Source organism: Amblyomma americanum, chromosome 4, assembly GCF_052857255.1.
Source record: "Amblyomma americanum isolate KBUSLIRL-KWMA chromosome 4, ASM5285725v1, whole genome shotgun sequence".
NCBI lineage: Eukaryota > Metazoa > Arthropoda > Arachnida > Ixodida > Ixodidae > Amblyomma > Amblyomma americanum.
Window position 1 is genome coordinate 178,414,485 of NC_135500.1, and position 27,548 is coordinate 178,442,032.

The window sequence follows — 27,548 nt, forward strand, 5'->3', positions numbered from 1 at the left end:
TCGCGCTTCACGTCTCGCAGTAGCCGACCCTTGCGACAGCGGGCGTGTGTCACCGCATCAGATCAAGGGAAAGAGGCGAAAGGAATAAAATTGATACTGGAATTGCATTACGTCCCTACATTATTCTCGCATGGGTGTCACGATCTGTAAATCTGCAGGCCTTTTAAGGTGTACATCTTCCTCAACTGCACTCGTAAGGGCTAAACCTACAACATATTCATAATCTTCAGCCTGCATGACTACACCAAATTCAAAACGAGAGCCTCTACTACAGCAGGGTGCATAAATTCTGTTAGGGTGAGGCAACACGATGTGTACACATGTAATAAAACCTACATGTATATTACCTACATGAGCCTCGTCCACTTCGAGTTTTAACCGCTTCCTCCATGTGGCTTTTCTTCCCTACCTTTGCACTTAAGCTCACTTGTTTTATTTTTTTGTCGAACGCATCGTGCCTACAGCGCACGAGAGGTGAGCAGTAAGCTAATATATTTATTTGTGTATATTTTTACCGCACATTTCCCTCTGCGAAGATTAGAAAGAGGTTTCCAGTCATTACATGCGTTTTTGTTCGCACTCATAAAGAAAGCGTTTGACGGTTTTCGGAGGAGTGGAAATGTAGAACTTCGGGCCGCTAAAACCACGCAATAATATTATATAAATACTTCTTGTGTAAAGTAAGCACTTATCATCATAACGATGTCAAACGCCCGCACCACATGGCGGGGAAAAAGTTGGCGTAATGTCGGTATCGGTTCAGCTAGCGAATGTTCTGTATTTTGACTTCTAACTAGCTAAGTAAAAGCACTTCCTCTTCTGAAAATGCGAAAAGGTGTAGACATAGCACGTATCCTTGGAACACTTAAGATGACAGGTCTTCTGCCATCGCAGCCTCCCGTTGTAGAATATATCGGGGATAACTGCAAGGCCGATTGCAAGAATAACTGCTTCTAAGAAATATAGCATGCACAAAACAACTTGGTGGGAGTTATTTCTGCTTATCGAAGGGCCAGAGTTTTAACCTCGTTGTAACTGGGTGGTCCAAACTTTCAACGGAGAGTATAACGCAATGTTATAACAGAAGGATCATGTATTTCACCTTTAGCTGTGCCCGCCGTTTGTTGAACTCTTAATAGGATTGCATAAAAATATGAATGCCTAAGTTCTTATCAGCTCCCGGTGTCATAAGCACACGCGTCGCTTTTGTAGCTCATATCGAGAGTCGATTGGGAGCTTACCCGAAGCCGTCTTCCAGCGTATGTGCGGCGGTGGCTCTCCGTCCGCCTGGCAGTCAATCACCACCGAGTGTCCCGTCACAGCCACCACGTCCCGCGGCTCGGACTTCCAGCTGGGGCCCACTGCGAGCGTCGGACGTAGAGTGTTGTCCGAGTACGTCTACTTAGCCGTCATTCCACGCCGGATGCAACGCAAGTCTTCCGTGCGCACGGCCTTCTCAGCTGGCGAACGCAGAGACCTTCATGCTCACGTGTGGCCGCATTTCCCTTTCCCTTGTTTTTACAACTTGTACCGAGAACAACTAATAAATATCATGCAACAAAAGCTCACAATTATTCACTGCACCAAACTAAACTTGTTAACTTTCAAAAATTATTTGCGTCGAGGTAACACGTCATTTCAATGCAACCGACTGCATAGCCAGCCCACAGTTCCTTGGTTTTAACATGTGAAGGGCTACGGTCTCACACAGCAAAAATTACTGAGGCGATTTTCGCGCAAGTTTGTCAACGCACATAATTTGTACAAGTCTGCCGCCTGTTTATTACCAGCCTTCGCATTTTCAAGTTAATCACCACTGTGCTAAAAACGCGATCTCGAAGCGAAATCGTCGAGGCGCTTCCTATGAAATTGGCCGGTCCACCCACAGAGGACGGGCTGGGTGACGATGCCACAATTCTGTCATGGCAGCGTACAGGCAACACCCCTAGTGCGCAGGTCGTACAAAGCGCGCGCCGCCACTGCTTAAGTTCGGCCATAACGAAGCTTTACAGAAAAAATTGATGTTCACATAAGTATCAGCACTTCATTCGGGGTTCCTTAAGGTATGTGGGCTCTGCGCGCATGATGGGGTATTGGAATCATGAAGTTTTGAGGTGCGCTACCGCGCTTATTTATGGAGACATCCGCCGGTCTTGCTTATTTCCGGAAAACTTGGAGAAACTCTGCTTAAAAAGCAACTGCGCGCCCTATTCTCTCAAAAACATGTGAACTGCTAAATTAGCCTCGTTTGCTCAGAAGGCTTTCAAGAGTTCCCTTTGGCCTTTTTTTTTCGAAAATCTTTTGATGCGTAGGTAAGTAATGGTGAGCGAAAGGACCCATTTTTTCCCAGATTAAAAGATATCGCGTGCATGACTGAATTCTAACACCAAATCACCCCGATGACCAAGCCACAACAAGCGGCACTTTGGAGGTTTCTCCTCAAGCGTCATTCCGTAACGCTGGAACGTAAACTTTTTCGCCGACCTTTGACCTTGAGCACGGCGCTGTAGCTTGCGGTCGCCCAGGCGTTGGTAGCGAGGCAGGTATAGTTTCCGTCGTCCTGCGGTGAGAGGGATTCCAAGGAAAGCGTCGATCCAAATCCGTCCTGGCGCACCGGCGGCGACAGGGGGGAGCCGTCCTTCAGCCACTCGATGACGATGGGTGGGTCACCCGCGTGGACGAAGCAGTTCAACCCCGCACGCATGCCTTCCTGCAGCTCGTCCAGCCACCGGAACGGCGTGATCTGGGGCCCAGCTGCAAGCAAGCATGCAAGCTCAATCCACGTCGTCACCAGATTGCGGTTATCGCCGACGTTTGCATACCAAGAGGAACATTATGTGCCACTACATCCTTCCACAAGCACTGCTCCTCCTTCTGGTTGTCGATCCCTTTAGTCTAAAGCATTATAACATTAGCTTATTGCCATCATGGTCGCCCTCAAAGACGTGAAGCAAACATCTGTTAAGCGAAAGATCATTAGTGAAAGTTATTCGAGAGCAGCTTCGCATATCCTGAAGAGAGGCCCTTCACTTAAACACGAAACATAACATGCCAGTGCAAGACGAGATTCAGCATGTCCACAGGTACTAAGCCAAGTGAAAAGGGTGCTTTGCGCAGATTTCTTTCTTTCGACCATTAGAGAACACAAAACTTTCCACGCATACTGAGCCGTGGTTGATAGACGTCGAGTATCATGTTGAGCTTCTCTGTATTGTGCCCAATGCCGGAACGCAAGAAATGAGCTCTACTATAAAATTAACAAGTTAGAGAAATATGGGCCGCGACACGATGTGTAATTAACTACAAATCAAGGGAGATTCAGAGCATGTAATCATCTAATTGAAGGTGCTGAACGGCCTTGTTTTGTTTATTTCGCTGTATATTTGTTGTAGAACGTTCTCTGAGATTAGGATTGAGTCCAGATGTAGTAGAGCTGGTCTAGTCAGCCAATTCTGATATAAGAAAAATATCAGTGTTGATGCGAAACTCCTTAAATTACAAGAAGATATAAATTTTATTCGAAGTGTGAGTATTAGGACACTTGAATACAGGATGACCGCCGAATTCAAACATTATTTAGATCATCGTCAGCAGTCTTTAGGTCTTCACAAAAGACATGCACTGGGGCACAACAATTTGTTTCCTTCATAAATTGTAATGTGTTGCTTCAAGCAGATATCGTATGTGGTATGTGTGCAGTACATTCTGATGTATAGATAAGCTGTCAGATCCTACGCACGTAACTCTCATCACAATAAGTCGCGGAGACAGAGTTACTCCTATTTCAATGCTTAATGAAATCCCTTTTATCCTTGTTATGCTAAAGCAAGGGTTAAAAGTGCAGCGAACTGTAAATAAGATAGCAAACGTGTGAATTTCGGTGAAAGAAATGCACACATTTCCGTAAAATTTATTAAATAGTCAGCGATCGCAATGTTTTTTCTCAACACATCCTTCCGTTTCAAAATCTATCGCTTTCAATCCTACGGAAGACGCTCGAACAAAATTCTATTTGCCTATCCACCTGGTGAGAATAATACAAAAACGTCCCTGGTAGCATCGATTCTGAAACTGCGAAGATATAAAAGTGGCTGAGGTTCGAATCTTGACCAGCTGTATTTAAAATTGCTCGAAATATGCGTCAGAGCTGACGTTTGATGTGAAAGATTTGTAAAGGCTTCATGAAACGTGATTTCTGGGTGTGCTTTAGGCTGATTCTCGATTATGTCATAGAAGATCACTCTTTTTCACGAGTAAAACATTTTTGTCAAGAGAATTATGCTTTTCGCAGTTGCGTACACAGCAAAGGACGACGTTTGTTTTTTCGTAAATGGGGTCGTACTGTTCTGGCCTTACTCCTGATTATGACACGGATGACTTGCTGCACAGATGAACCGGCCAGGCGCTGCACAAAACAGGTGTACTCTCCATGGTCGGTGGTCTTTTTCAGGGTCTCCAGCAGTAGCGTGCCGTTGGGAAACGTGGTCTGCCTTTGGTTCACGGGCAGTTCGCTGCCATCTGAAAAGTAGGTTTCAAGTTCAGTTAAGCATTCACTCCGATTATGGCGCATAAAACAAAAGACTTGGAGAACGGTTCGCTCTAGTGTCGCAACCAACAGTTCGTATAACATGCATCATAGAAAAAAAGCCTGTAGATATGTTGTTAGGTTAACGTTTTACAGAGTTCTGCACAGCTACAATTTCAGGCCTACGGCGAGCCGTAATCGTTTGAAAAACTTGCATTTTACCCGATTTATAACAGCTTTAAATGTAGCGGTTTCACTCGAAGCATTATTCTTTATGGCATTCCCACTTTCGCTCATTTATCGGCAATGCTGCGAAGCAAGACGTGCCCTTGAGAAGTTTCGTGTGATTAAGAACATAGCTCCTTCCACTGTGCCCTTCGTCCACTCCGCAAGTTAGATTAGCCGTGCGTAACTATTGAATGACAAGGCGGACAGGAAATCCTGATCCTTAACTGGCTTTGAAACCCGTTCTCCCTGTCCTGAGGAAGCTTATAATCCTAGATTGCAACCTTTGGCACATTCCCAAACTGGCTGCTCTTTGAAGCAGCTCACCACATTAAGTGCTGCATTTCTCGTAAAAACTGGCGCGAAAGAACTCCTAATTAAAGTAACTATTCGTTGGGGATACACAGTCAAATAGACCTACCACCGGACGCAGTACGTTATATCAACCCCATTCATTTCCACAAAGTCATCGAGGATATCGGCCCCTAGTTGACATGCCCATCGCTCATGTAAACTTGACACGAAATATCTAAGGAAATATGTAACTCTCCCAGTAACGCTAGATCATATGCAAGGCGCCCACCTTTGTACCAGGTGACCTTATCGTAGGGGTACCCTCCGAAGGGGCACTGCAGCTTCAGCTGTTGTCCCTCGAGCGCAGTAGCATTATACGCCGGCCTCGTGAACAGCGGGCCGCGCACGTCGAGCCGGAAGGCGTGCGCCACCCGGCCTGCCACATTGGAGGCCACGCACTCATACTGGCCCCCGTCTGCCGTCTCCACGGAGGTCCAGTTGAGGAAGCTCACCGCGTCCCCCGTCGCCGTGTCGCTGGTCGACCAGAGGCGCAGCCGCGGCCCGCCTCCGGACACGGGCCACGCCCCGTCCAGCGTCCACGAGATGGAGGGCGCCGGGTCGCCCGACGCCCGGCAGCCCAGACTGGCGGGCGACCGGAGGCTCAGACTTCCAGAAGTGCCGTACGTGCGCTCCATGCGCGGGGCACGCTCTGCAGTGGTGATCGGCCATGTCTCAAGTTCGGAAACAAGCCGCGGCTTTGCTGTGCACACTAACAGTCAGGCTTATCGAAGCTTTTACAGTCGTCACTTTTGGCTTTTCTGGTGCAGTGCCAGCTATGTGCAACACTTACCAGACTATAAAAAGCACCACAGGGCGGCTGCATATGGTAGTCCAAACCGCCAGAATGCTTGTCAGCCTTTTGAGTAGGAATTTTTAAGCTTTGCCTCAACGGACACTACAGTCGCCAGACACTTCAAGATAAAACTGTTCTAGGCTTTTTCACGGGGGCGATTCTGTCCTAGTTTCATTCTAGATAGCCCAACAGCTGCAAAATGCATATACATCCGGATATTCTCGTAGACAGCGGTGACTGTCGGAAAGCCTTTGATACTGTGCTTCGGTCATCTCCCTACGAGCTCAGCCGCTCGACGGAAGCACCTCGTGTGCTTCGAACTTGATGTGCCAGAAGTGTCCTCACCTCCGACCACGAGTTCTGCCGTCGCCTGCGCCGCCCTGCGGCCATCCCTGGCAGCTGCGAAGCACTGCAGCATGCCCCCCTGGTGGCGACCCAGGGCAGCGGCGCGCACGAAGCCCCTCTCGAGGCGCGCGAAGCCCGCGGGAAGCGGGGCCCCGTTGAGGCGCCACTCGAGCGATGCCTCGGCGCTGCTCGCGTTGCACTGGAAGGACACCGAGTCGCCGGCCTCGGCACGCACCAGCCGGGGACGGACGCTCACCGATAGTTCGCCTGCAGGGGCGATAGGTGGGGGGGGGGGGGGGGGTGAAAACTATGTGTAACGGTAAGACGCAGGAAGAGAGCAAGGCGTGTCTGCGAACAATCACGAGTTCACCACATCCGCGCTGAAATAACTAATAGGAAATGGAATTTTGCAGGATATATAATGCAGAGAACACATAACAGTTGCCCTCTTAGAGTAACGAAGCAAAATCCAATAGATTGTAAACGTAGCAGGGGTAGCAGCAGGTCAAGTGGGCGGACGAGATTAGTAAACTGGAGGAGAGGGGATGACAGCATGTGGAGCAGGATAGGCCTTATCGTGATCAATATCTTGTACCGAACGTAGATGGGCTGACGGCAGCGATGATGTTGACGAGTGTATTGGTTGGCCATAGTAAATTGGTGGCACATGCCCCCCTTTGCCTTGAAAAATATTTGTAAATTACGCAGCTTACGCAGGGATTTTAAATTTCACTCGATTAATCAAAAGACCAGATTTACAGATTTCTTGCACAAGAATACAGCCATCAAAATCATTTCAAGGTCCCTTTAAAGCACAGCCACATCGCGGAGCTCTTTAAGACCGGTGTTTTTAGGAAATGCTTTCACCTACTACTGTTAATAAAAAAAAATAAGAGACAGGCCAGATAATTCACGCCGAATAAAAAAGTTTAACCCTCTTATTCTTCCTTGTTTACCTTCTAGCTTTTAATGAAGGGTATTCAACTTCCAACATTAGTTAAACATAGTACTGGGGAATAACTCTTCGGTCAGCGCACAGAGCTTCCATCTTTTAGCAAAGGGTAAAGGCAGAGGAAATCGGAAAATATTGCATTAACTAACAAAAAGCATCAGACACAGTTTAACATTTATTCGCACGTTGTTAAGTGCTCAGAGAGCGGCTTTCATGAAGAGAATCAGATTAGAAGAGGGTTTTGCTAGGCTGTTTACACAAGTGAGGATTTCAACGTCACCATGCCACCATTTTTATTCTTAAGGTTTAAACAAACCAGCTACGCCGACTGTGGAGCTGAACGAAATCCGTGCGGCCACATTCGATTAAACCTTTTAAAATACGTTATACTTTATGAAATACACTAAAAAATCAAGAAACCATGCAGAACTTAGCAAATCATATTAAAAGCTTTGTTAATATTTGCGATTTCTGAGGTAGATCGAAATATCGAAGGTACAGCATCGAGTGTAAGTGGCGGAAAACAATTTTGGTTTCTAAGATTTTATTAGGTTTAACGTCCCAAAGCGATTATGGCTACGTGGTACATCGTAGTGCAGGGCTGCGGATAATTTCGACCACCTGGGGTTCTTTAACATGCACTGACATCCCAACAGTACACGGGCCTCTTGAATTTCGCCTTCATCGAAATGCGACCGCCGCGGCCGGCATCGAACGTGCCTCCTCCTGGTCAACAGCCGAACACGTTAACCATCAGCTACCGGCAGCTTGAAATCAACGTAGGTTATCTTTTATTGGTAACGCAAATGCTATCGTTGAGCGTATCGCGTATCCGTATCGAAAACACAATTTTCAAGTACCGTGCCCAGCCCTGGCATCGGGTGCACTGAATATATATCATTATACAATGGCTACACACTTGCAGTACAGCCTATAGTAAAATGAATACCAGAGAGAAAAGCGGGTATTCTGTGTCTGGCAGCGCAATGGTTGGATGAAAAAAAGTAACCGTATCTTCCGATACCCTTTATATATATATATATATATATATATATATATATATATATATATATATATATATATATATATATATATATATATATATATATATATATATATATATATATATATATATCAAAAGTGATTTCTGGCAGCTGATTTGGTCAACATAATATAAAATCACCAAAAATTGAAGAAACATAACACGATTTAATTCACGACGTTTCGGCTGTAGGACCAGCCTTTTTCGCACTCGAAAAAGGCTGGTCCTCCAGCCTAAACGTCGTGAATTAGATCCTGTTATGTGTCTTTAATTTTTGGAGATTTTATATATATCACCTTGAGGGTAGCCGCTGGAATAGGCTAACTTCAGCGCCGGAACAGCGAGACAGCTGCGATCATTTAAAAATCTTAATAAGAGTCACTCTGGTCAACCTTGCGTTGAGGCGCCCATAAATTTGTCACTACTCGCAATGTCTCATGGACTCCTGCACTGTGTAGCTCAAGCACAAAGCATGCGGATATCTTCAAACCGTTTTAACTTATGTCAAAAATTACGCAAAAAAAAAGACAACGGCCACTTTTCGCTCTCCACAATGACGTGTATGCGATGAATGAGTGTAACCATTCTTTTCTCAGTTCATTCTTTCGTCCTTCTATGATTGGTCGCTGCCACTCGCGACGTCAGGTCTAACAGGTGGCAAAATAGTGCGAGCCGCCGGGTGTGGTATAAAACGCATGTCTGGCGAATTACAGAGACACGCAAGCATTGATTGGAAAATAATTGTTACAACACAGTCTGCCTGATTAGTATTCCAACAGACCAGTAAGGGAATTCCAAAGCCTTTGTGTTAGGGCGCGCGGCGCAGAATCCCATATGCAGCCATCACTGTAACACGCACGTAGGATACCCTTTGTTCACGCTCCCCTTTAAGAATGTCTATCATTAAATGCACTCTTAATAACTCGACTAATCATCAGTTCTCCCACTGTGTGTAACCAGTACCAGTTCGCAATATCCCGGGGTACACTATTGTGCATCAGTAACGTAGCTTGTTCGTGTGCAGCTTCAACCTATGTTTTAAAGCACAAAGAAAAAAAATAAAACATTGTATTCTCCATTTTCATGAAGCCTGTAGCATGATATGCTGCTGTGGGTAGCTTTCAATTACCAGTCCGTTTTCTGATCGGGTGGCTGAGTTATCGTATTCGCGGCTTTGTTCGGTACGCTCTCGGCCCCGCTGGCCTACAGTTTCCCAATTCTCTGCTGGGATGGGAAGGAAGAGAGATCGGAACCGAAAAGAAAAACTTTCACAGCGTGGGCTTCGCACCCTGGCTTCACCGCGGCCCTTTGTGATGGCGCCAGCAGGTGAGAATTCGACGGGGCGTCAAGCGGTTCCTGCGCATTGTGTCGAGCACAATGGGTTGACATAGGAAACGGTGCGCAGCCGTGAAGTGTTCGCTCCCTTTTTATTTTATTTTCAGTTTCTTCTTCTGTAGAGGAAATGAGGAAACGATTGCGCGGAGCGCGCGAAGTTCGGTAGGAAAGTGGGAGATAATGCGACTACGTTGTCGATGGGAGAAAATGCGCCAGAGAGTACGGAAAACTTCTGACTGGTAAGGAAAGTTGGCGAGTTGAGTGTGGTTGTGGAACCTTCGATTTAACTTACCCACAACTAATGTTTCTGTGGCCCTTATTCTGGATGTTCACGTATTCGATACAGCTCAGCATTAGAGTGCCGCATTTCAAAAGGCTGACTCGAGTGTCCTAAGCTTCACAAAGAAAGTGCGCAAGTCCCTGCGCATGTCTTTATTTCGGACATGCAAATTTGTGCCCGTGACGGCGCTGACGAGGCAAGGTGAAGAAAGTGAAAGCGTGGGTCGTTAGGTGGCATCCTCATCATAATGGACAATAGCAGCAGAAGTCCCAGCGTTAACTACAGAGCAGAACAAAAGCCTCGCCAAGTGTGTGTTTCCTATACTTGCTAAGCCATATATATACCATCCCAACTAGTTCTCCGCTTAACTTACCATTGTGGCTCAGTAGTCTCGGCTGCTGACCCGAAACACGCGGGCTCTATCCCGGCCACGGCGGTCGCATTTCGATGCAAGCGAAAAGCTAGAAGCCCGTGTGCTGTGCGATGCTAGTGAGCGTTAAAGAACCCTAGGTGGTTGAAGTTGTTCGCAGTGCTCTATTACGGCATCCCTCATAGCCTGTCGATTTGAGACGTTAAATTCTTTCAAATGAAATGAAATCTCTGCCACCCTAAACATTATTGCAGGGTCAGGACTTTTTAACACTTTCTTAGCGCGTTTTAACTGCGAAATGCTAGAGGCCCGTGTAGTGTGTCATATCAGTGCACGTTAAAGAGCTCCAGGTGGTCAAAATTATCCGGAGTTTTCCACTACGGCGTCCCTAATAGCCCGAGTTTCTTTGGGACGTTAACCTTACAAACCAAACCACCACGGGTCCTTCGGCGTTTAGCAGATATCGTTTGAAGCAAAAAGTGAGTTCGTGAATAGCCGGCTCGTTATTGAACAATCACGATTTGTGCTTCACAAAAAGCGCCAGTTTTCATGTTACCGTCCGTAGAACCTACTATTGGCAACATAATCTTACGAATTTTTCTTTGTCTGCGTTATCCGCTTTGTCTGTCCAATACACGGAAACAACGTGTCCCGTAGATGGCAACGTCTTGCTTGTAATTTCAGCCAGCTCGTCATCGATGCAAAGCCTTTATCAAAAAAATACCGCCCGCCCTCCTTGTTTCTGGGCCATTTCGTGCGGCGCGTTTTGAATTGACAGCGCTCCAAATTGCCCAAAGAGGACAGTGTCTAGTCTTCTCACCTGCCCTGAGTTAAGGCTTTCCGCGGGCGTCGCGAGAACGGCACAAACTGGTTTCAAAGTAAAAAACCTGGGCCGTCTATTTTAGACAAAAAGTTTATGTGTTTTTCTGAGTCAGTTGCTTTCTTGCTATATTTTGGTTGAATGAAATACCGAGAGGCATTCAAAAAGATTCCGTCGACACTGCGAATGAAGGAGGGCATGGGAGGAAAGCCGGTTGAATAAACAGACCCATTTAAGCCAGCACACTCCAAACCGGAGAAAACCCCTTACAGCAGACACAGTCAGTCCCCGTTGCCCCACTTGACGAGGCTCACAGCTGTATTCTAGCAGCTACAACAAAGAGGTCCGTCCTTTGCTCTCTCGAGTTCACGTCACTTCCTATTCCCCTTCTGCACTTCCCAAGTAGAGCGGAGAGACGCGGCTGATTCCCGCAGTGGCGCGCTTTCCCAAGCGACGAACATCAAAGGACGGCCCTGTGGAAGAGGAGATTTGCATGCCACTTGATTTCCCTGAGGGAGGAGCCGTGGTCGCGCTCGCTGCCGCAGTTCGCTCGTCCCTCGCAAACGTCAAGCGCAACGCCACCGTGTGTCGAGGCAAAGGTGTCCCGCGAGTGAAGATACCGTCAAGGCAGGGACCACGGACTAGGTCTGCGCACTTACCGATGCTTGGATATATTTTTAGGGCATATTTTTAGGATCCCAGCGACGCTGACAAAATAAACCTGACGCCCGACTCCGAGCCAACACACAGCTTTTTGAGCGTTGATTCCTTCCGGTGGGCACAGCCTAATTTAAGCATGTTCCTGGATCCACTAAACACTCAAATTTTCATTGTTTAACAGCGGGTGGCGGGTAGTCTTGTATCAGCAGAAAAAGCTAGTCATCTTGCAAACAGAACATGACGCGCTATTGAGCGAAACTTCTCCATGCACATTCTAGTAGATGTCATTGTCCACTAATAATAGGGTGACACATGTGCGTGTTTAATCTCTTCAGTTTTCTTCTCATTCGCTGGCTTTTGTCAGGCTACGACCAGCGCAAGAGAAACACCATTTAAATTTTATGCAAAGATTCTAATCTATCTTTCTCACACATCTGCACAGCCTGATTAAACTAAACTCTTGTTAAAGATGCCTTTGAATCGTACAAATTGTGGGCTTCGTATCCTCTAGAAGTACTAAACGGTTGACGAAGTACTTCATTTGTTTCAAACTTAAGTTCGAAACCAATGCTTATAATCTTAAAATTTACGAAGCCGTAACCCTCCAACGACAAGCAACAAGAAAGAAATGGTAGGGCTTTAAAGTAGTTAAACCGAGTGGATGCGCGAAAACATGTGTTTAGCCTGGTTTGCTCATGGTGTTGTTTTGCTGGGTCGTCGGCACGTCTGGCGACGATATTAGACTCAGGTTAAACTCTGATCGAGTTTTAGCTGATCTGATCGGTTGGCGCCCCAGATGGAAGTCGATGAAGACTACGATGTGCAAAGCACGGCGCGAGAGTGTGCTGCAGTTTAACACGAGGCGTGATCGGCTGCGGCGATAACATAGTGCTCTCGTAGCAGTGGCCAGCGAAGCCGATCTGTTCGCGCCGCCGCGGGTTGGAATTCCAGGCGCTGCAGTTGAGATTTATTCTGCTTATATATTTATTCAAAGTACAGGCTTCAGCGATGGCCCGGCTTTTGCAGCTTTGGTCTAGAAGTGGAGCGTTCGCTCAAAAGCACATGCTTCGATGTACCAGCATGTTTCCTTTGGGAAACCTCTACCGTGAGTTGACTGTTGCTTTTTTATAAAAAAGTAAACTGCGAAGAACAGTGTGGGCGGATTGTTCATCTTCAACTATTAGGTCTTAAGGGCTCCGTGTAGACCGAATTAAAAGGCACTGCGTGAAATGACAGTATAGGCTATATGAAGGATAGGATAGGAAGGATAGGATAAGGTAATAAGTTTGGGCTACTTAGTGCGCCAATGTGGCCTAATTTCCCACGTGATTCCTGCTAGGGAAATATGTGAGGTTCCATTTTCCCAAGATGCAACATCTAATTCTAGCGTGTGTGTGCCAAAGAAGAAGCTTCGGAGATAAAAATCTCGCCACACCCCATTGAACGCTCAGAAATGAACAGGCCACCTAATTATCCTATTGGGCAGTGAAATATGGTCGTTTTCCATCAGGAAAGCTCCGAATCTGTGATGAATGTGGAAGCACTGATAATCATTCTCCCAGACCGTATTAGTGCCCTAGGTAATGCAAGAATCCCACTACGCTGCCCAGCATGGGGCTCTGTGTATTTTTAACAATGGCTGCACGTTGCTGTTTTATACTTAGCGCCTTGGTAGTGAAGGCTCTCAATTAGGGAAAGAAAGGCGCTGGCGCGAACTCACCGACAACCGAAAGCGTGAGCGTGGCCCTGTCCTCCCCCAGGCTGTTGGACGCCACGCACACGTACTGCCCCTCGTCCTCGGCCTGGACGCCTCCGCTCCAGTGCAGTACTCCGCCTAGTGCCGCAGGCGCCGGTGCTGGCGGGAGGGGCAGCAGCCGCTGCCCTTGCCTCCGGTACCACCTGCGACCACCGGGGTGCAATGAGTCCTCGCCCATGTTTTAAGTGTGTTCTTTTGTGAAAACAATATTTCAAAGTTGGACCGGGTGTACCGATGTACCATATGAGTGTTTTTCCGCCAATCCGTGGTAGTTATTGGTTTGATGTTCGGTCTTTTAAGCTCTTTAATATCTGTGCACTCAAGATCTTTTGTCTGCAATATTCGCATGCGGCGGTGTAGGAACCGAATGGACTGCCGTACTACAAGCTGCCTCGAGCATCTGTTTCCTGTCGAATTCTTTATAGTTTCTGCCTCTAATTGTTTTCTGCTATATTTAGGCGATTGCAGTACTGAGAAAGGAGGCCACGAATAAGGAATGATTCGTCGCGTTCAAATATTGCATTTGTTTCGCAGTTTTTTTGGACGTTTTTTTTCTGTAGCTTATACATTTATCTCACGCCTAGATGCACTTTATTGCCTGTTGCACTACCTCACCTATGAGGGATCTTTCCCGACCAGTCCGATATCCTTCGATGGTTTTGACGATAAAGTTTCTGGCTTCAAATACAAGGCAAGGCCTATAAATAGAGAACTTGAGCACGTCTTAACGCAGTGTTACGAGTGGCATGCTTTAGGGGCCTGCTGCGCTAGTGGAGGAGCGGGTTGGCTTGAGGTAGAGTATCAAGGAAGCTCACCGCGTAATGCGCTATGTATGCTAAAGCTCTCTAATGTCGCTGAGAGTAACAGCCGCTAAAGGCAGAAAGAAAAACTGATAAGAAACTGTTTCAGCCACAGATAATCTTGCAGCGCAGTAGACACGATTGCTAGCTAAAAACTATCACCCGTGCGAATGAAAATAAATATGAGGTGAAAAGGACGCAAGCACCAGTAAAGAATTTGAAGCCACTCAGATGGAGACCACTCACAAGACTGGTCTAATGGACTTTCGCCTTGAGCCTTAGCCTACCCGTCACCTATAATCCCCCTTTTCCCGGATCGAGCTTCCTAGGCACCAGTTAGCCGTAAACAGTAAGGAGGGGTCTGGCTTGCGACAGTGTTCTGGCTGAAAGTATTAGGCAACGTTTTCTCGAGGCTCACTTGTATTTGGGTGGTGGCCAGCCCTGAGCCAGGCAGATGAGGTCAGTGGGACGCCCCTGGTCGACTGTCACGTGACCTGAGTGGAATGCGATCGACGGCGCTTGGCTCCCCGTCGGTTCTGTGTGTATGACAAGAGAGAGAGAAATGATCACAGTGCAAAACGACATGCGTGCGACTTTCCTCAGAAAGCCTTTTCATTTTCTTATATTCAACGACAGTCATATTGCTGTCTTTTATGCTAATTTCAAGTAAGTCGCCTTTGGTTCTTATCCATCACCTTTTTTTTGTTCACGACGTAAAGGGTAGATATATGGTAATGAAACGAAGGGTGCGGTAGTTATTTTTCTTATTTTTTGCTTATAAGTGAGGCACCGGGAAGGGTCGATACAAACTCCCCTTCCCTGTGTGTCTATTTCTTTTTCTCACACTAGACATTTGCTCGGAACGTTTCCAGGAAAGATCATTGATCGTAACTATTATACTCATCGCTAGTTTTCAGTAAAACAGCCCGCACTAGCTAAACACCTCAATGTACAGTGGCCAACACAAAATATAAGATTTAATGCATTTTTACGGCGAGAATTTAACGTAATTCAGTACGTCATCCTTCATCAGACGCTGTTCTCATCATGTATTTGTTAGTTTTCGTCTCTTTTTACCGTTTATCTTTTCTAATTTAAGTGCATTAGGCTTCACTAAGTTTTTTTTTTATGAAGGCCACCGTGGTTTGTAAGCAGTGTGCTTTCTTTCTGCTGCAAGGACGTTCTGTTAACTTATGTAACGATCTTTCCGCCCAGTTTTTGGCGTTGGTTTTCACTCGACGCTTAAACGCCAAGGGTACGAAGTGGACCACTCTTTTCGTTTTTACAAGCTTTGAACATTACTTTTGACGCAATGTAGGGTGCAAAGGATAGTAATTAAAGATAATGAAGATGCTGATTACAGCAAAAAGCTCACTGAGAAGCTCTGGCAAACCCACTGGCTAATTTTTCTGAAAATCTGCTCAGATCACCTTATGATGATTCCGGATGAAGCTTGAAGAATTAAAGTGATACGTGTTTCCTCAAGACCACAGATAACTAACTCCGAAAGGAGCGTAACCCAAGACTGTCTACGCACCTGGTGTTCCTACGAAGACATATATGAAAAAGAAATTCCGCGGTAACAAATCAGCTTAGTCGATGTGTTCATTTAAATACCCTAAGGAAAGCTACCGAAAGTTCTCTCTATCGTACCTCGTTCGACCAAATTAAAACTGTGATAGAAGCGGAGACAGAACGAAGGTGCAAAAATAAAACTGAGCTCGTGTCCTCAGGCGCTTCATATTACTGCAGTGGTTGTTTTCAGTTTCGCAGAGGAATTAATTTAATTGAATTAAATAATTACTAGCATAGAATAAACCTTTATTCAGCCGTGGCTAGATTTTTCTAGCCTCTCACAATTTTTCTATAACTGGAACATTCTCAGATTTACCGAGACTTAAGCTTCCAAAGCTTTTCTAATTGTTGAATAGATTGGTGCCCCTACGCTTTCCATTTTCTTTTCGTTTGCACGATTTCTAACCGTCATTTTCCGAATGCCTTTCAGTTTTTTAACTTCAGCAGTTAAGATAGAGAAGAGAAACCTAGCACACTTATAGCTAATGGCGCGCGGGTTAGTAGTGCGGGTTAGCGGGTTGAAATGCGTTATATTCGCTTTATAACTGCCTTTTTTTTCTTATGCTGCCTGCGCCAAGCAAGAAAAGAGACTGACAACTCCGCTATATACTTACCATGTTTATACCCTTCATTATACTTTTTTTTTAACTAGAAAAGCACCATTGCAAAAGAAGGTATTGTACTCCGTCACTGGCTATAGCTTTACGAAGCAAATTCTGCTGCATTACATTTTCAGCAGTGTACAAAAAACTGACCAACTACGCTCTTTGCTGTAGTGTGATATGAAGTAAAAGCAAGATACGATGCTGTTCTTTGCTCTCCTGGTTCGTGATCCTCGGCTCACTGCAGATACAGTCGCACCACTTGCATCTTGCCTACGTCCTCAGGTGGTTTAAACACTCAACGTTACTTTTGTCTGCACGTTGTGAAGACGCTATCTTTTGTCTGGCACCAGCCACCGCTGTACTGCGCACCTTTCAGGGGGCACTAATTTATTCCTGCCGAGGAAGCCGAAGTGATCAGAAAAACGTCTAATTTCTAGCTTACTAATTTTTTTATTGATTTCTGTTTTTATCGAGCCTTAAGGGTGCGACCGAGAGTAGTTCGGCCTGCATATCGCCCCGACATTTCAGCAGCTACCCACAACTACTTAGGCAATGACCAAAATACGAGAAGTTGACGTTGAAGAACGCAATTTTCGTTTACAAATATCAGCCTCTGTGGTCGTTCATAATGTAGATTTAAGAACAAAATACACCCTTCTCTACCTTGTATACTACACAAACCAACATACCTGTATATATAGTATACAGCTATACAGAGTTGACCTAAGGGTCGTTCAGCATCCCACGAAGGAACGCAGGGTTGCATGTCTTTGGAAACTAACGACCAGCGTGGGCTGTGTTACGTCAGTAGAACAGCCGAGCAGACGACACTGCAACTGAAAAGCGCTGTGTGCGAGTGCTCGTTATCTCGTCCATTTTGCTACTAGAGTCCTTCATGGGGCGCTGAACAACTGCCTGATTGACGCTGACATTACCAGCAATTTGTAGATCTGTAGTACATTCGCAGTAGGGCGTGTCCGGAAAGTAGGAATGAACCGCGCACCACCCCGTAAATTACAAACTAGTCGAGAGGTGAAAGAATTGTCGCATACTTTGGACCCCCCTCCCCATTTGGTTTTCAGAGCGGCGTCAGCGCATCGCCAAGTGGCACACTGATCCGGACCCCCGCTAAACTCCGTTGCAAAATCTACAGTGACAACGAGGCGAATTTCATAAACTGGAATTTGATTCCTCCTGTCGCAATAATTTGCAAATCTGTTGCAATTTGAGAAACCTTATAGAAGTGCATTTAAAGCAAACGGACGGGACAGTTGACAAGGAGCGTATGCCTGCTTCATGACTTTCCTGTATCCAGTAATTGACCGCCTGTGTCTTGGCCACTCCCCAGTAGTGGGTATGTGCCAGCAACGTCTGAGGCCTTCTTTCTTCCTTCCTTCCATCGCACACACTCCACAAGGTCGCTTCCGGCAAGATTCAAGTGGAAGATTCTGGAGCATGCACCGTTTAGCCCGGTCCTGGCACCCAGTTATTTTCAATCCTTTGTTCATCTGATGAAACACATCGCTGGAAAACTACTCGCCGATAAAGAATTTGCAACAAGAGTAACGCCGTAGTTTACGCGGTACGCGGGATACTTCTATCACCACCGCATCCAAAAGCTTATTTTCCAGCTAAACAACTGGTTGGATAATAGCGGCAAACGTAGCGAGAAATTAATAAATGCGAAATCATTATTTCTGCGTTAAAGTGTTGTGAAGTGAAAAATTTTCAGTCATGCTGACCTTTGCATCTTTACTTTTCGAACACGCCTCGTATGTTACACAGCCTCACCTAATCCTGCCTACATCGCATCCGAGCTGCCTCAGCCTGGCATAACTGCTTTCAACCTCATGTAAACCTAGAACATTGCCTCTACAAATGCTCAGTCGCCGTGCAATCGCCCTCTTTCCTTAGACCCCTCTTCCTGGACTGCCTGTGTACATCGAACCGGTTAGAGGATCAACTGGCCCTGGTGTGATGGAACAAGCTCGTTCCCACCTCGGCGACCAAAGCGAAGTCGTCGAACACAGTGCTTTCTCTCTCTCACACTTCCCCTCCCTCGGTGGCTCACCCGTGGCGTGGTAGTGCGCGTAGTTTGCGCTCGTCCGGTTTCGGCGGGTGAGCACGTCCTCCGTGTGGCAGCGGAACCGAGCAGCCTGCGTCAGCGTCCGCACGTACAGGTCGCCCGATGACGTCATCACGTACCGCTCTGCGAAAGAGAGGCAGAGAAAATATATTCACCCTTGGAGCAAAGGTCGGTGTCGATCAAACCCGAGCACTAATTTTTTATTCGAAAGCTTGCGGCCCAGACGTTTAGGCGACAAGAACAGCACTTCGGAACCATAGATATCACGGAACTTATACGCATTATGTGCATGCGTGCTTTTCGCTTCCTTTTTCTTGTTTCCATTATTATGAAGACAATAGAAGAAGTCACCGTCATTAGATCTGTCTACTATGAACTCTTCCACTGCAGTGGCTTCTGACATCCACGTTAGGAGAAGAGCGGTAAGAGGCAGAAGCAACTCGCTTCCGGTCATGTTTTCTGCAGGCACATTGTGTTCTGCATACAATTGAGCTCGTTTTCCTCTTCGCTGCAGCGGAAAGAGGCAGAACGGCCACCTTTCTTAGATGGCTGCACCTAGCATGTTGCCTTTCTAAAACTCTAGTACGCATTTATCAGAATTGTAACACTTGTTACCTTATTCCATTAACGGTTACGACTACAAAATGAAGCTTAAAAAAAGAAGCATTACCATCTTAATATGAATGTTTTGATGCAAGTCGTTTTGTATAGTGATCTACCCTAAGCCAGAAATGTTAGAAAAGGTATGACACGATCATAAATTGCTGCCGTATTTTCACAGTCTCTACCGAATAAGAACAGAAACGATGACAACCAAAGATTTGCTTAACCTTGTGTTGGGCGCATGATAATCTTAGCCACTAACCTTTCATGAACCCTAATGTATTGAATCAAAGACCGTAACAGAAGAATTAAGACGAGCTGCAGCACTTGGCTCAAGTTTTGTCGAGATTAAAATTAAAGTTAAAATTGCTGCATCTCGGACAGAATCCGAAATACACGACACTTGCAGCCCAAATAGTGACAGATCTGCAATATCAAATTGAATTCATTTAATGATACCGAAGTCGACGACAACACGAAAAGCATTTGCAGCGTGTTTATTTCTCTGCAGTAATGTTGGACCACGCATTCTGCTTACTGCACATTGTTACGGTTTGTCTGTGTGTTTAGTGATATTTGCATTCCATCAAGCAAAAGCTATATCGTCAGTAAGTAGGAAATTTTACTGTAATATTATCTCTAATTAAGACGTAAGGTAAATCGAAGGTCCTCAATAAGAGCTTCAACAATCTTAAAACCCCTCCAACTAGTATGTCCAATCACACACTATTACCAGGAATTCAGAAAAATTCTTGTAGTCCTCTTGGCAGTCAGCATGTAGCGGATGGCTTTGAACATTCAGAAATCATGTTTTGACACCATCCATGACGTAAGAAATAAAGGCAATGACCGAGTGGCTGCAGAAAAAAGCGTGATAAGCTTGACAGGCTTAGCAGCACTGGCTGTGAGCTGTCCTGAATCCATGATAACGTTGATCAATGATTTTAGCTTTTGTAGAAAAGTTGAAAGCCGTGTTATAAATTAAAACCTCATGAGACTTCAATCGAAACCATGCAGCTGGTAGTATGGTATCCAAAATATATATTTTTTGTCTGCTGCAGTCGCGGTTGAAAGTTACGAACTGGCCGTGAAAAACGATTTTTCGCTTAATACAAAAAAAGGAAACAGATGCTTTAACTGAGGGAAGGAAAGTGGCAGAGACGCAGTTCGATTATTTTCTCCCACAGTTTTTTTTTATATGTAAGGAGAATGTTTAAACAATTTTTCGAACTCAAACATGTCTTAAAAATCACCATGAAACTGTCTTCCCACGAGATATTTCGCTATCATCCACAGCACTTATAAAAGATGCCAGTTCTCCTTACCCTTGGAGTACTCCAATATTTCACTTATAGTCCAATTATTACGACGTTGAAATCCGTTTTTTGTTTCCTGTTCTAATGCCTCCTCTTGCAGTAATGCTTTCTCCTTTTCATATTGAAGCAGGCAAGAACTTTTTGCGAAACTTATCGACACGCTTCTAACACGTTTACTTCTCGGCTTGAAGCGAATTATCTTTTCAGAGGGAAGAACTCATTTTATCTTTTGTTTATTACAAGGCCTCAGCATGGTACATCAACTTGTATCGATGAACGAGGCTTAATATTTAGGGAAGCAGTCTCTATTTGTTTCACGCCTAATCTCTGATGTACAGCTATTTTTAGAAATCAGGCAGATCGAGTGAGTTGGTAATCTTTAACGAGCTTTTTTCAGCAGCGCTGCACAGCAGGAGATAAAACAAGAGAAAGACGTCGCTGAACTTACAACTGGATTTCATTTGAACAAAGCAAGTCAATTTATACACGCATAAAGCGATCGCACATGCGCGTAATGACACGTAGATGCACTGATTAAAAATAACAGTATAAAGCCGGTCAAGCAAACGTGTTGTGCCCGCTTAACATGCTAACCTATGTGAAGTATGCCCATTTCTCTTGTGCAGATAAAACTAAATGTGGTTTGCTAACGCATTCATTATATTCCAGAATAATATGCGAGGCCTTAGCAATTTCTCCGGTGGTCGAGTCACGGTGAAAAATAAAAAGTCAGTATCATCGAAGAATGGTGCACACTTACAAATGTTGTAATGCTTACCAAGGTTTGTGTCACTCTTTCCCAACTCCTCGCATTCATAGCACCCATACTGCCGGTTGCTAAAAAACGAGCACGCGCTTGGACCCACTGAGTGAAGCTTGTCCAAGGGGCGAAACTTTTGATTATTTTAATATTGTTTAGTCTCGTCTTTGTCCGCTTCGCTTTAGACTTTTTGCTTCACCTTGCTGATGCTCCACTCTTGCCGATTCCTCGAACCGAGATTCACATCATTAAGGAAATAAATGTTGATGAAGAAGAAAGCAATCTCAAATAAGAAAAGGTCTCCATGTGCCTGCATGCGGGCAGGCGTCCATGCGTGCGTGCATGCGTACATGGCATGATTGTCCGAGAGGACAAAAAGTATGCTGGGGCAGCCAAAAAAGAATGTAAACCAATAGGCCCCTGCCTGTGCCACTGCGTATAGCAGGCTTTGTCCGAGAGGACAGGGCGAAATAAAAGTAGCCTCTCTTTTGTTTGTATGTGTACATTAATACTACCTATATTAAACATCATGGAATCGCAGCGCTGGCAGACAAGGACTCAGAGAGAACACACACACAATTGCGCTGAACTGTCAAGTTTATTTTGAACAAGTCTGATCCGTGCCTTCTATTTAACAGAAGGGCATTATTACGCAAGCGCATCTACTACACAGATATGAAAGGGAAAACCTCTGGTAGCCACGTTTTGATAATGCATTTAGGGAGTGCTCGATTCAGAAAACAATAAAAACAAAAACGAAAATCACAAATTGGACAAGGTTGGGTCAAGAAATGCCAAACGCCAACGCAGTAAGCACGGCAAAACAGGAGAAGCGAGGCATAAACATAGGTGAGAAGAAAACGAGGCATAAAGCGAAAAAATCGGTATAAAAACAAGTGAAAAATGGCATAGATGGGTCAACAATTAACCCGGCAGAAATTAATTAAAAGGTAAAAACGTATAAAAGAATGCAGGCCAAAAATGAACAAAGCCAAAAATTAAATGAGGCTAACAAAACACAGGTAAGAAGCTAAAATTAGGCAATCACAACAGCCAAGAAACTCTATGAGGGTCTAAAAGCAGGTAAAAATAATTACGTAAGTGAGGCAACAATTAACAGGCCAAAAAAAGAGATATGACGAGCGCTTAGATGGGTGAGGAAAGGGTTTAAGGTGGAATTGAATGCGTTACAATCATAGTGACCCAGACATCATAGTGACCTCTTTTTCTAAGAGAGCTACTGTTTGTACTAATTTGACTGATTGTATTGCATTCGAATCCAACTTAAACCCTTTCCTCACCCATCTAAGCGCTCATCATACCTCTTTTTTTGGCCTGTTAATTGTTGCCTCACTTACGTCGTCGTATTTACCTGCTTTTAGCGCCGCATAAAGTTTCTTGGCGGTAATCATTGCCTCATTTTAGTTTTTTACCGGTGTTCTGTTAACCTCATTTAATTTTGGCTGCGTTCATTTTTGGCCTGCATTTTTTTTACACGTTTTTACGATTTTTCATAATTTTTTTCCGTTGTAAGTGCTGCCTCAACAATGCCATTTCTTTCACTTGTTTTTATACCGATTTTTTCGCTTGTCTTTATGCCAGTTTTCTTCTCACGTATGTGTATGTCTCGCTTCTCCCTTGTTACCGTGTTTGCTGCGTTGGCGTTTGGTATTTCTTGACCCAGCCTTGTCCAATTTGCGATTTTCGTTTTTGTCTTTATTTTTGGCGGGATCGAGCACTCCCTAAATGCATTATCAAAACGTAGCTACTAGAGATTGTCCCCTTCATATCTTTGTAGTAGATGCGCTTGCGTATTAATGCCCTTCTCTTAAATATAAGGCACGGATCAGAGATGTTCAAAATAAAGTTGACAGTTCAGGGCAAGTGTGTGTGTGTGTGTGTGTGTGTGTGTGTGTGTGTGTGTGTGTGTGTGTGTGTGTGTGTGTGTGTGTGTGTGTGTGTGTGTGTGTGTGTGTGTGTGTGTGTGTGTGTGTGTGTGTGTGTGTGTGTGTGTGTGTGTGTGTGTGTGTGTGTGTGTGTGTGTGTGTGTGTGTGTGTGTGTGTGTGTGTGTGTGTGTGTGTGTGTGTGTGTGTGTGTGTGTGTGTGTGTGTGTGTGTGTGTGTGTGTGTGTGTGTGTGTGTGTGTGTGTGTGTGTGTGTGTGTGTGTGTGTGTGTGTGTGTGTGTGTGTGTGTGTGTGTGTGTGTGTGTGTGTGTGTGTGTGTGTGTGTGTGTGTGTGTGTGTGTGTGTGTGTGTGTGTGTGTGTGTGTGTGTGTGTGTGTGTGTGTGTGTGTGTGTGTGTGTGTGTGTGTGTGTGTGTGTGTGTGTGTGTGTGTGTGTGTGTGTGTGTGTGTGTGTGTGTGTGTGTGTGTGTGTGTGTGTGTGTGTGTGTGTGTGTGTGTGTGTGTGTGTGTGTGTGTGTGTGTGTGTGTGTGTGTGTGTGTGTGTGTGTGTGTGTGTGTGTGTGTGTGTGTGTGTGTGTGTGTGTGTGTGTGTGTGTGTGTGTGTGTGTGTGTGTGTGTGTGTGTGTGTGTGTGTGTGTGTGTGTGTGTGTGTGTGTGTGTGTGTGTGTGTGTGTGTGTGTGTGTGTGTGTGTGTGTGTGTGTGTGTGTGTGTGTGTGTGTGTGTGTGTGTGTGTGTGTGTGTGTGTGTGTGTGTGTGTGTGTGTGTGTGTGTGTGTGTGTGTGTGTGTGTGTGTGTGTGTGTGTGTGTGTGTGTGTGTGTGTGTGTGTGTGTGTGTGTGTGTGTGTGTGTGTGTGTGTGTGTGTGTGTGTGTGTGTGTGTGTGTGTGTGTGTGTGTGTGTGTGTGTGTGTGTGTGTGTGTGTGTGTGTGTGTGTGTGTGTGTGTGCGTGCGTGCGTGCGTGCGTGCGTGCGTGCGTGCGTGCGTGCGTGCGTGCGTGCGTGCGTGCGTGCGTGCGTGCGTGTGTGTGTGTGTGTGTGTGTGTGTGTGTGTGTGTGTGTGTGTCAGCGCTGGGATTCCATGATGTTCGACAACTACCAACTAGCCCAGCAACATACCCTGCATACGTATATTACTTCAGTTACTTATGATGGGGTTGAAATAATGATACCCGGAAGTGGCTACGTCATTTCAATGGACCCGAAATGCGAGAAATGTCATCCAGTCACATTGGAGATTTAGTTCCATATTTGAGGAATAGAGTGAATCGTAGTTACAAGTTTGGAGCTCTCCAGTGCGGTGTGTCCGCCCCATGTCATAACTAAGCTGCTGTAGGGACGTAAACACTGGTAGTTCGAATTGTGTCACAACTTAAGCAAGGCGCTTTCACTTTATAGGAACACAATGAATCGTATATATAAGTTTGAAGCACTTCAGTGCTATGTGTCTCGCGCCATAAAAAATCTCCAGTAGGGACTCAAACACTGCACATTCTAATGTGTCACGATCCACGCTTTGTCGACTGTGGCAGCACCTCAACCGACTGAGCAAGAAACATTGTTCTTGGACATTACTAACCATTCACTGCACTCCATCAGTAGTGATATACGAGTTTTGTGCAGAACAGGGAAGCAGACTTATTTTTCGCAACGCCAAATAACAAGCAACGTGAGGAAAGGCTATGTCCATCAGCCAAACTTTCGCAAGAAGGCCTGCTTCTCCCTGTCTCTACAATAACTGGTTTACTGTTTAACTCCAAAAACTATTTTTGCATAAAAACAAACCAAGAATAATAAAGAGAGATAAAGCGTTAGCGTCATGGAAAGTGCGGTGTTTGGTAGTAGAATCTAGAAAATGGTAATCAGCGCTATAGAACCATTTCTGGTAACTCCTAGGACATAATAAAGCATGCAGTTGGATAAAATTAAGGTTTCCTGTGAATTTTTGTATTAATACTGCACTGGCATGCGTTCCTAAAAGCTTAAAAATTGTTTCGAGAAAATAGTCGGATGCCTTGATGAACAACTCATCGCTCAAATTAGATGAGCACGAGACAAAGAATTAAGACGCGCACACTGTGCACATATACCATCGAAATCGCCGAACTAACTTACACGAATTGTTAACTACTTTCGACCAAGAGCGCTCAGATGCACCTGCGTTGCCATATAAACCCTAAACTAGTTGGCATGATCACCGAATCTATTCAGAAATTTGCATGCCAATTAGGAACCTCGCATTGCCGAACACCTTTCTGAAAGAGCCGTCTTCCACAGGAGCGCTGCCTTAATTTGCTTCGCTCCAATACAAAATTGGAGCTGAACGCAAAGTGCCCCGTCTGGAAGCACGTCTGCAAAACCGCTGAAGCTTGATTACAGGCAGGGTTTTACATCATCTATACGCAGTCTAAGAAAAGCCGCGAAACGTTGTGCAAGCAATGCTTCTTGTCTGCCCAACACGCGTCGAATACAGAAGCGTCCCCTGCCCAAGATCGGACTCGGAATAGTCTGCACCTTGGATTCCTTGTCGCGATTGGCCAGAGAATGGACCACAGAGGATAGTGAGAGCAAATTGTGGATCAGCGTTGCGTACTTGGCCCCTAATTGCCTGATGCCAACGTTTGCTCCCACGATACTGCATGCGCGACAAAATGCATTCTTAGCGACATGCTGAGGTACCGACGCGTTTCTTTCACGCTTCCACGGCGTTCTAACCTTTTGTCCGAGCCTTCCAAAGTGCCACGAAGGCTGCTTCGCGCAATTCAAGAATAGCCTTGATATGGCGAGCACTTTTCCTTGCCTCCACTATCAGCATAGTCGTTCGTTGGACGAGACATCATTATTTGTGAGGACCGATGGTCGTTCTAAAACGGTATGGCACAATTCCGCATGCGAGAACCTACGGAACAAGATGTCACTATTATTGGAACAAATTCCACCACAGTGGGTGACTCTTCTTGAGTGTTAGAGATGCGAAGCATAATCGGTGCACGTGAGTGCATCTGTTGCGTGTATTTACCCGCCTCCGCGTTTCTTACATATGAATTCGTTTTCCGGATCTTTTGATCACACCGAGTGTGAGCGCCTTCCAAGCGTAAAATGGACTATTCTCAGAAACAGTATTGAGAAACACTGAACTTCCTATTAACCACACTTTTCCTTTTTGCGTCACCTTTTTATTGTGTGTATGGTAACTGGACCAGTGTAGTTGAAAGAAACTTATTCTATTCTGTTTTCTTAGTGCCCTCTTTCTCACGAAGTGGAAGATCTTATTATGGGATCGTGGCGAAGACAAAGCCTGCAGTGCTAAATTATAATTTTTTTCTCCTCTTCAATACACTTAACACGCAAGTGATATCTTATCGAGCGTCTTGCTTCTCATTTTTTGCGAAGGATTTAGATCTTCCTTCGCAAGCAACAGCTAGTTTCTGACCATTTTCAGCATGCGACTTCCATTACCCGCTTTATCCTCTCATTATCAAGTCAATTCGACAGGCGCAACACTTATTATGTTGATTCCGCTCTTGGAGAAAAGAACAGGAGATGATTGGCCGAAGTAAGACCAGCTTACAGATTTGAAGCTGTACTCTGCGTTCACTGCGGGATAGAATAAAAACAAAACAGGAAAGTTTGAAACCGCAGGCTCGGTGACACTCACTAAAAATGAGAGGATTCGGCAGGCAGTTTCCTTTACTTACGTGCTTCTTTCAAAAACGACCCAAGAGAGTGTTTATTTTGCCGCCGTAGCGTCGCCATTACCAGTTGACCAAAGAAAATTATTGCATCCTACTCAGACTGGTCTAGGCTAATAGTGTCGGTAGGCTGTTTAACGTCTTGTTCCTGATCCTTATCAGCAACCTCTGAGAACCAGTTCATGAAATCCAACCATTTTCTAACTTGTCCAACCCGGATAGTTTACACAGGGAGCGAGGAAGCTTTATTGGGAGCTTTTATGCTAGTTGACCTCGTACAGTCTGCGTCACTCTTGTGTAGAGCACTTGAGCGGTGCCCTCTCCTGCATAAGAAGTTGACACCTCATCGTAGCGTCCAACTTTTAAAGGCTAAGCTTGCGCGAAAGTGGAGCCGCCTTAGCCTGCAAGCAAGGTGGGAGCAAGCAATTTGCCCTCAAACCAAGGACTGCATTTAGTTTCACTTTTGACTGCGTGGTGCAGACTTGTCAAGCGCTCCGCACAAGAGTGACGCAGACTGTTCACCGAGACTGTGGAAGGGTACCTACAACGGAGGAGTTTCCCCAGTGGGCATTCGCACAAACAGAAGACTAGGTAATGTTTCGTAATAGAGCAGCGCTGACAATGTAGTACGCTTAAGTGTCTAGACTGGTGACACAGAGCAAATCCTTTTCAATAAAGGCTTCGCTGAGTGCATTGATGGGATGGCCTAAACGGCAACTAGGTGTGACCAGCTGTTTAGTGCGCCGTACACGTT

The 27,548-nt window shown here is 45.4% G+C and overlaps 1 protein-coding gene across 2 annotated transcripts in view; it reads right to left on the bottom strand.

The window, feature by feature from the left end:
* LOC144128756 (cell adhesion molecule Dscam1-like) overlaps positions 1-27,548 on the bottom strand; it is a 129,256-nt gene that overhangs the window by 23,438 nt on the left and 78,270 nt on the right. For both annotated transcript variants that reach the window (XM_077662413.1, XM_077662414.1), the window contains exons 5-12: positions 18,509-18,646; positions 14,676-14,793; positions 13,422-13,600; positions 6,243-6,509; positions 5,334-5,753; positions 4,357-4,518; positions 2,485-2,754; positions 1,242-1,361 (exon numbers count right to left, since the gene is read on the bottom strand). In XM_077662413.1, the coding sequence (XP_077518539.1) occupies positions 1,242-1,361; positions 2,485-2,754; positions 4,357-4,518; positions 5,334-5,753; positions 6,243-6,509; positions 13,422-13,600; positions 14,676-14,793; positions 18,509-18,646 (1,674 nt within the window). The remainder of the gene's footprint in view (positions 1-1,241; positions 1,362-2,484; positions 2,755-4,356; positions 4,519-5,333; positions 5,754-6,242; positions 6,510-13,421; positions 13,601-14,675; positions 14,794-18,508; positions 18,647-27,548) is intronic.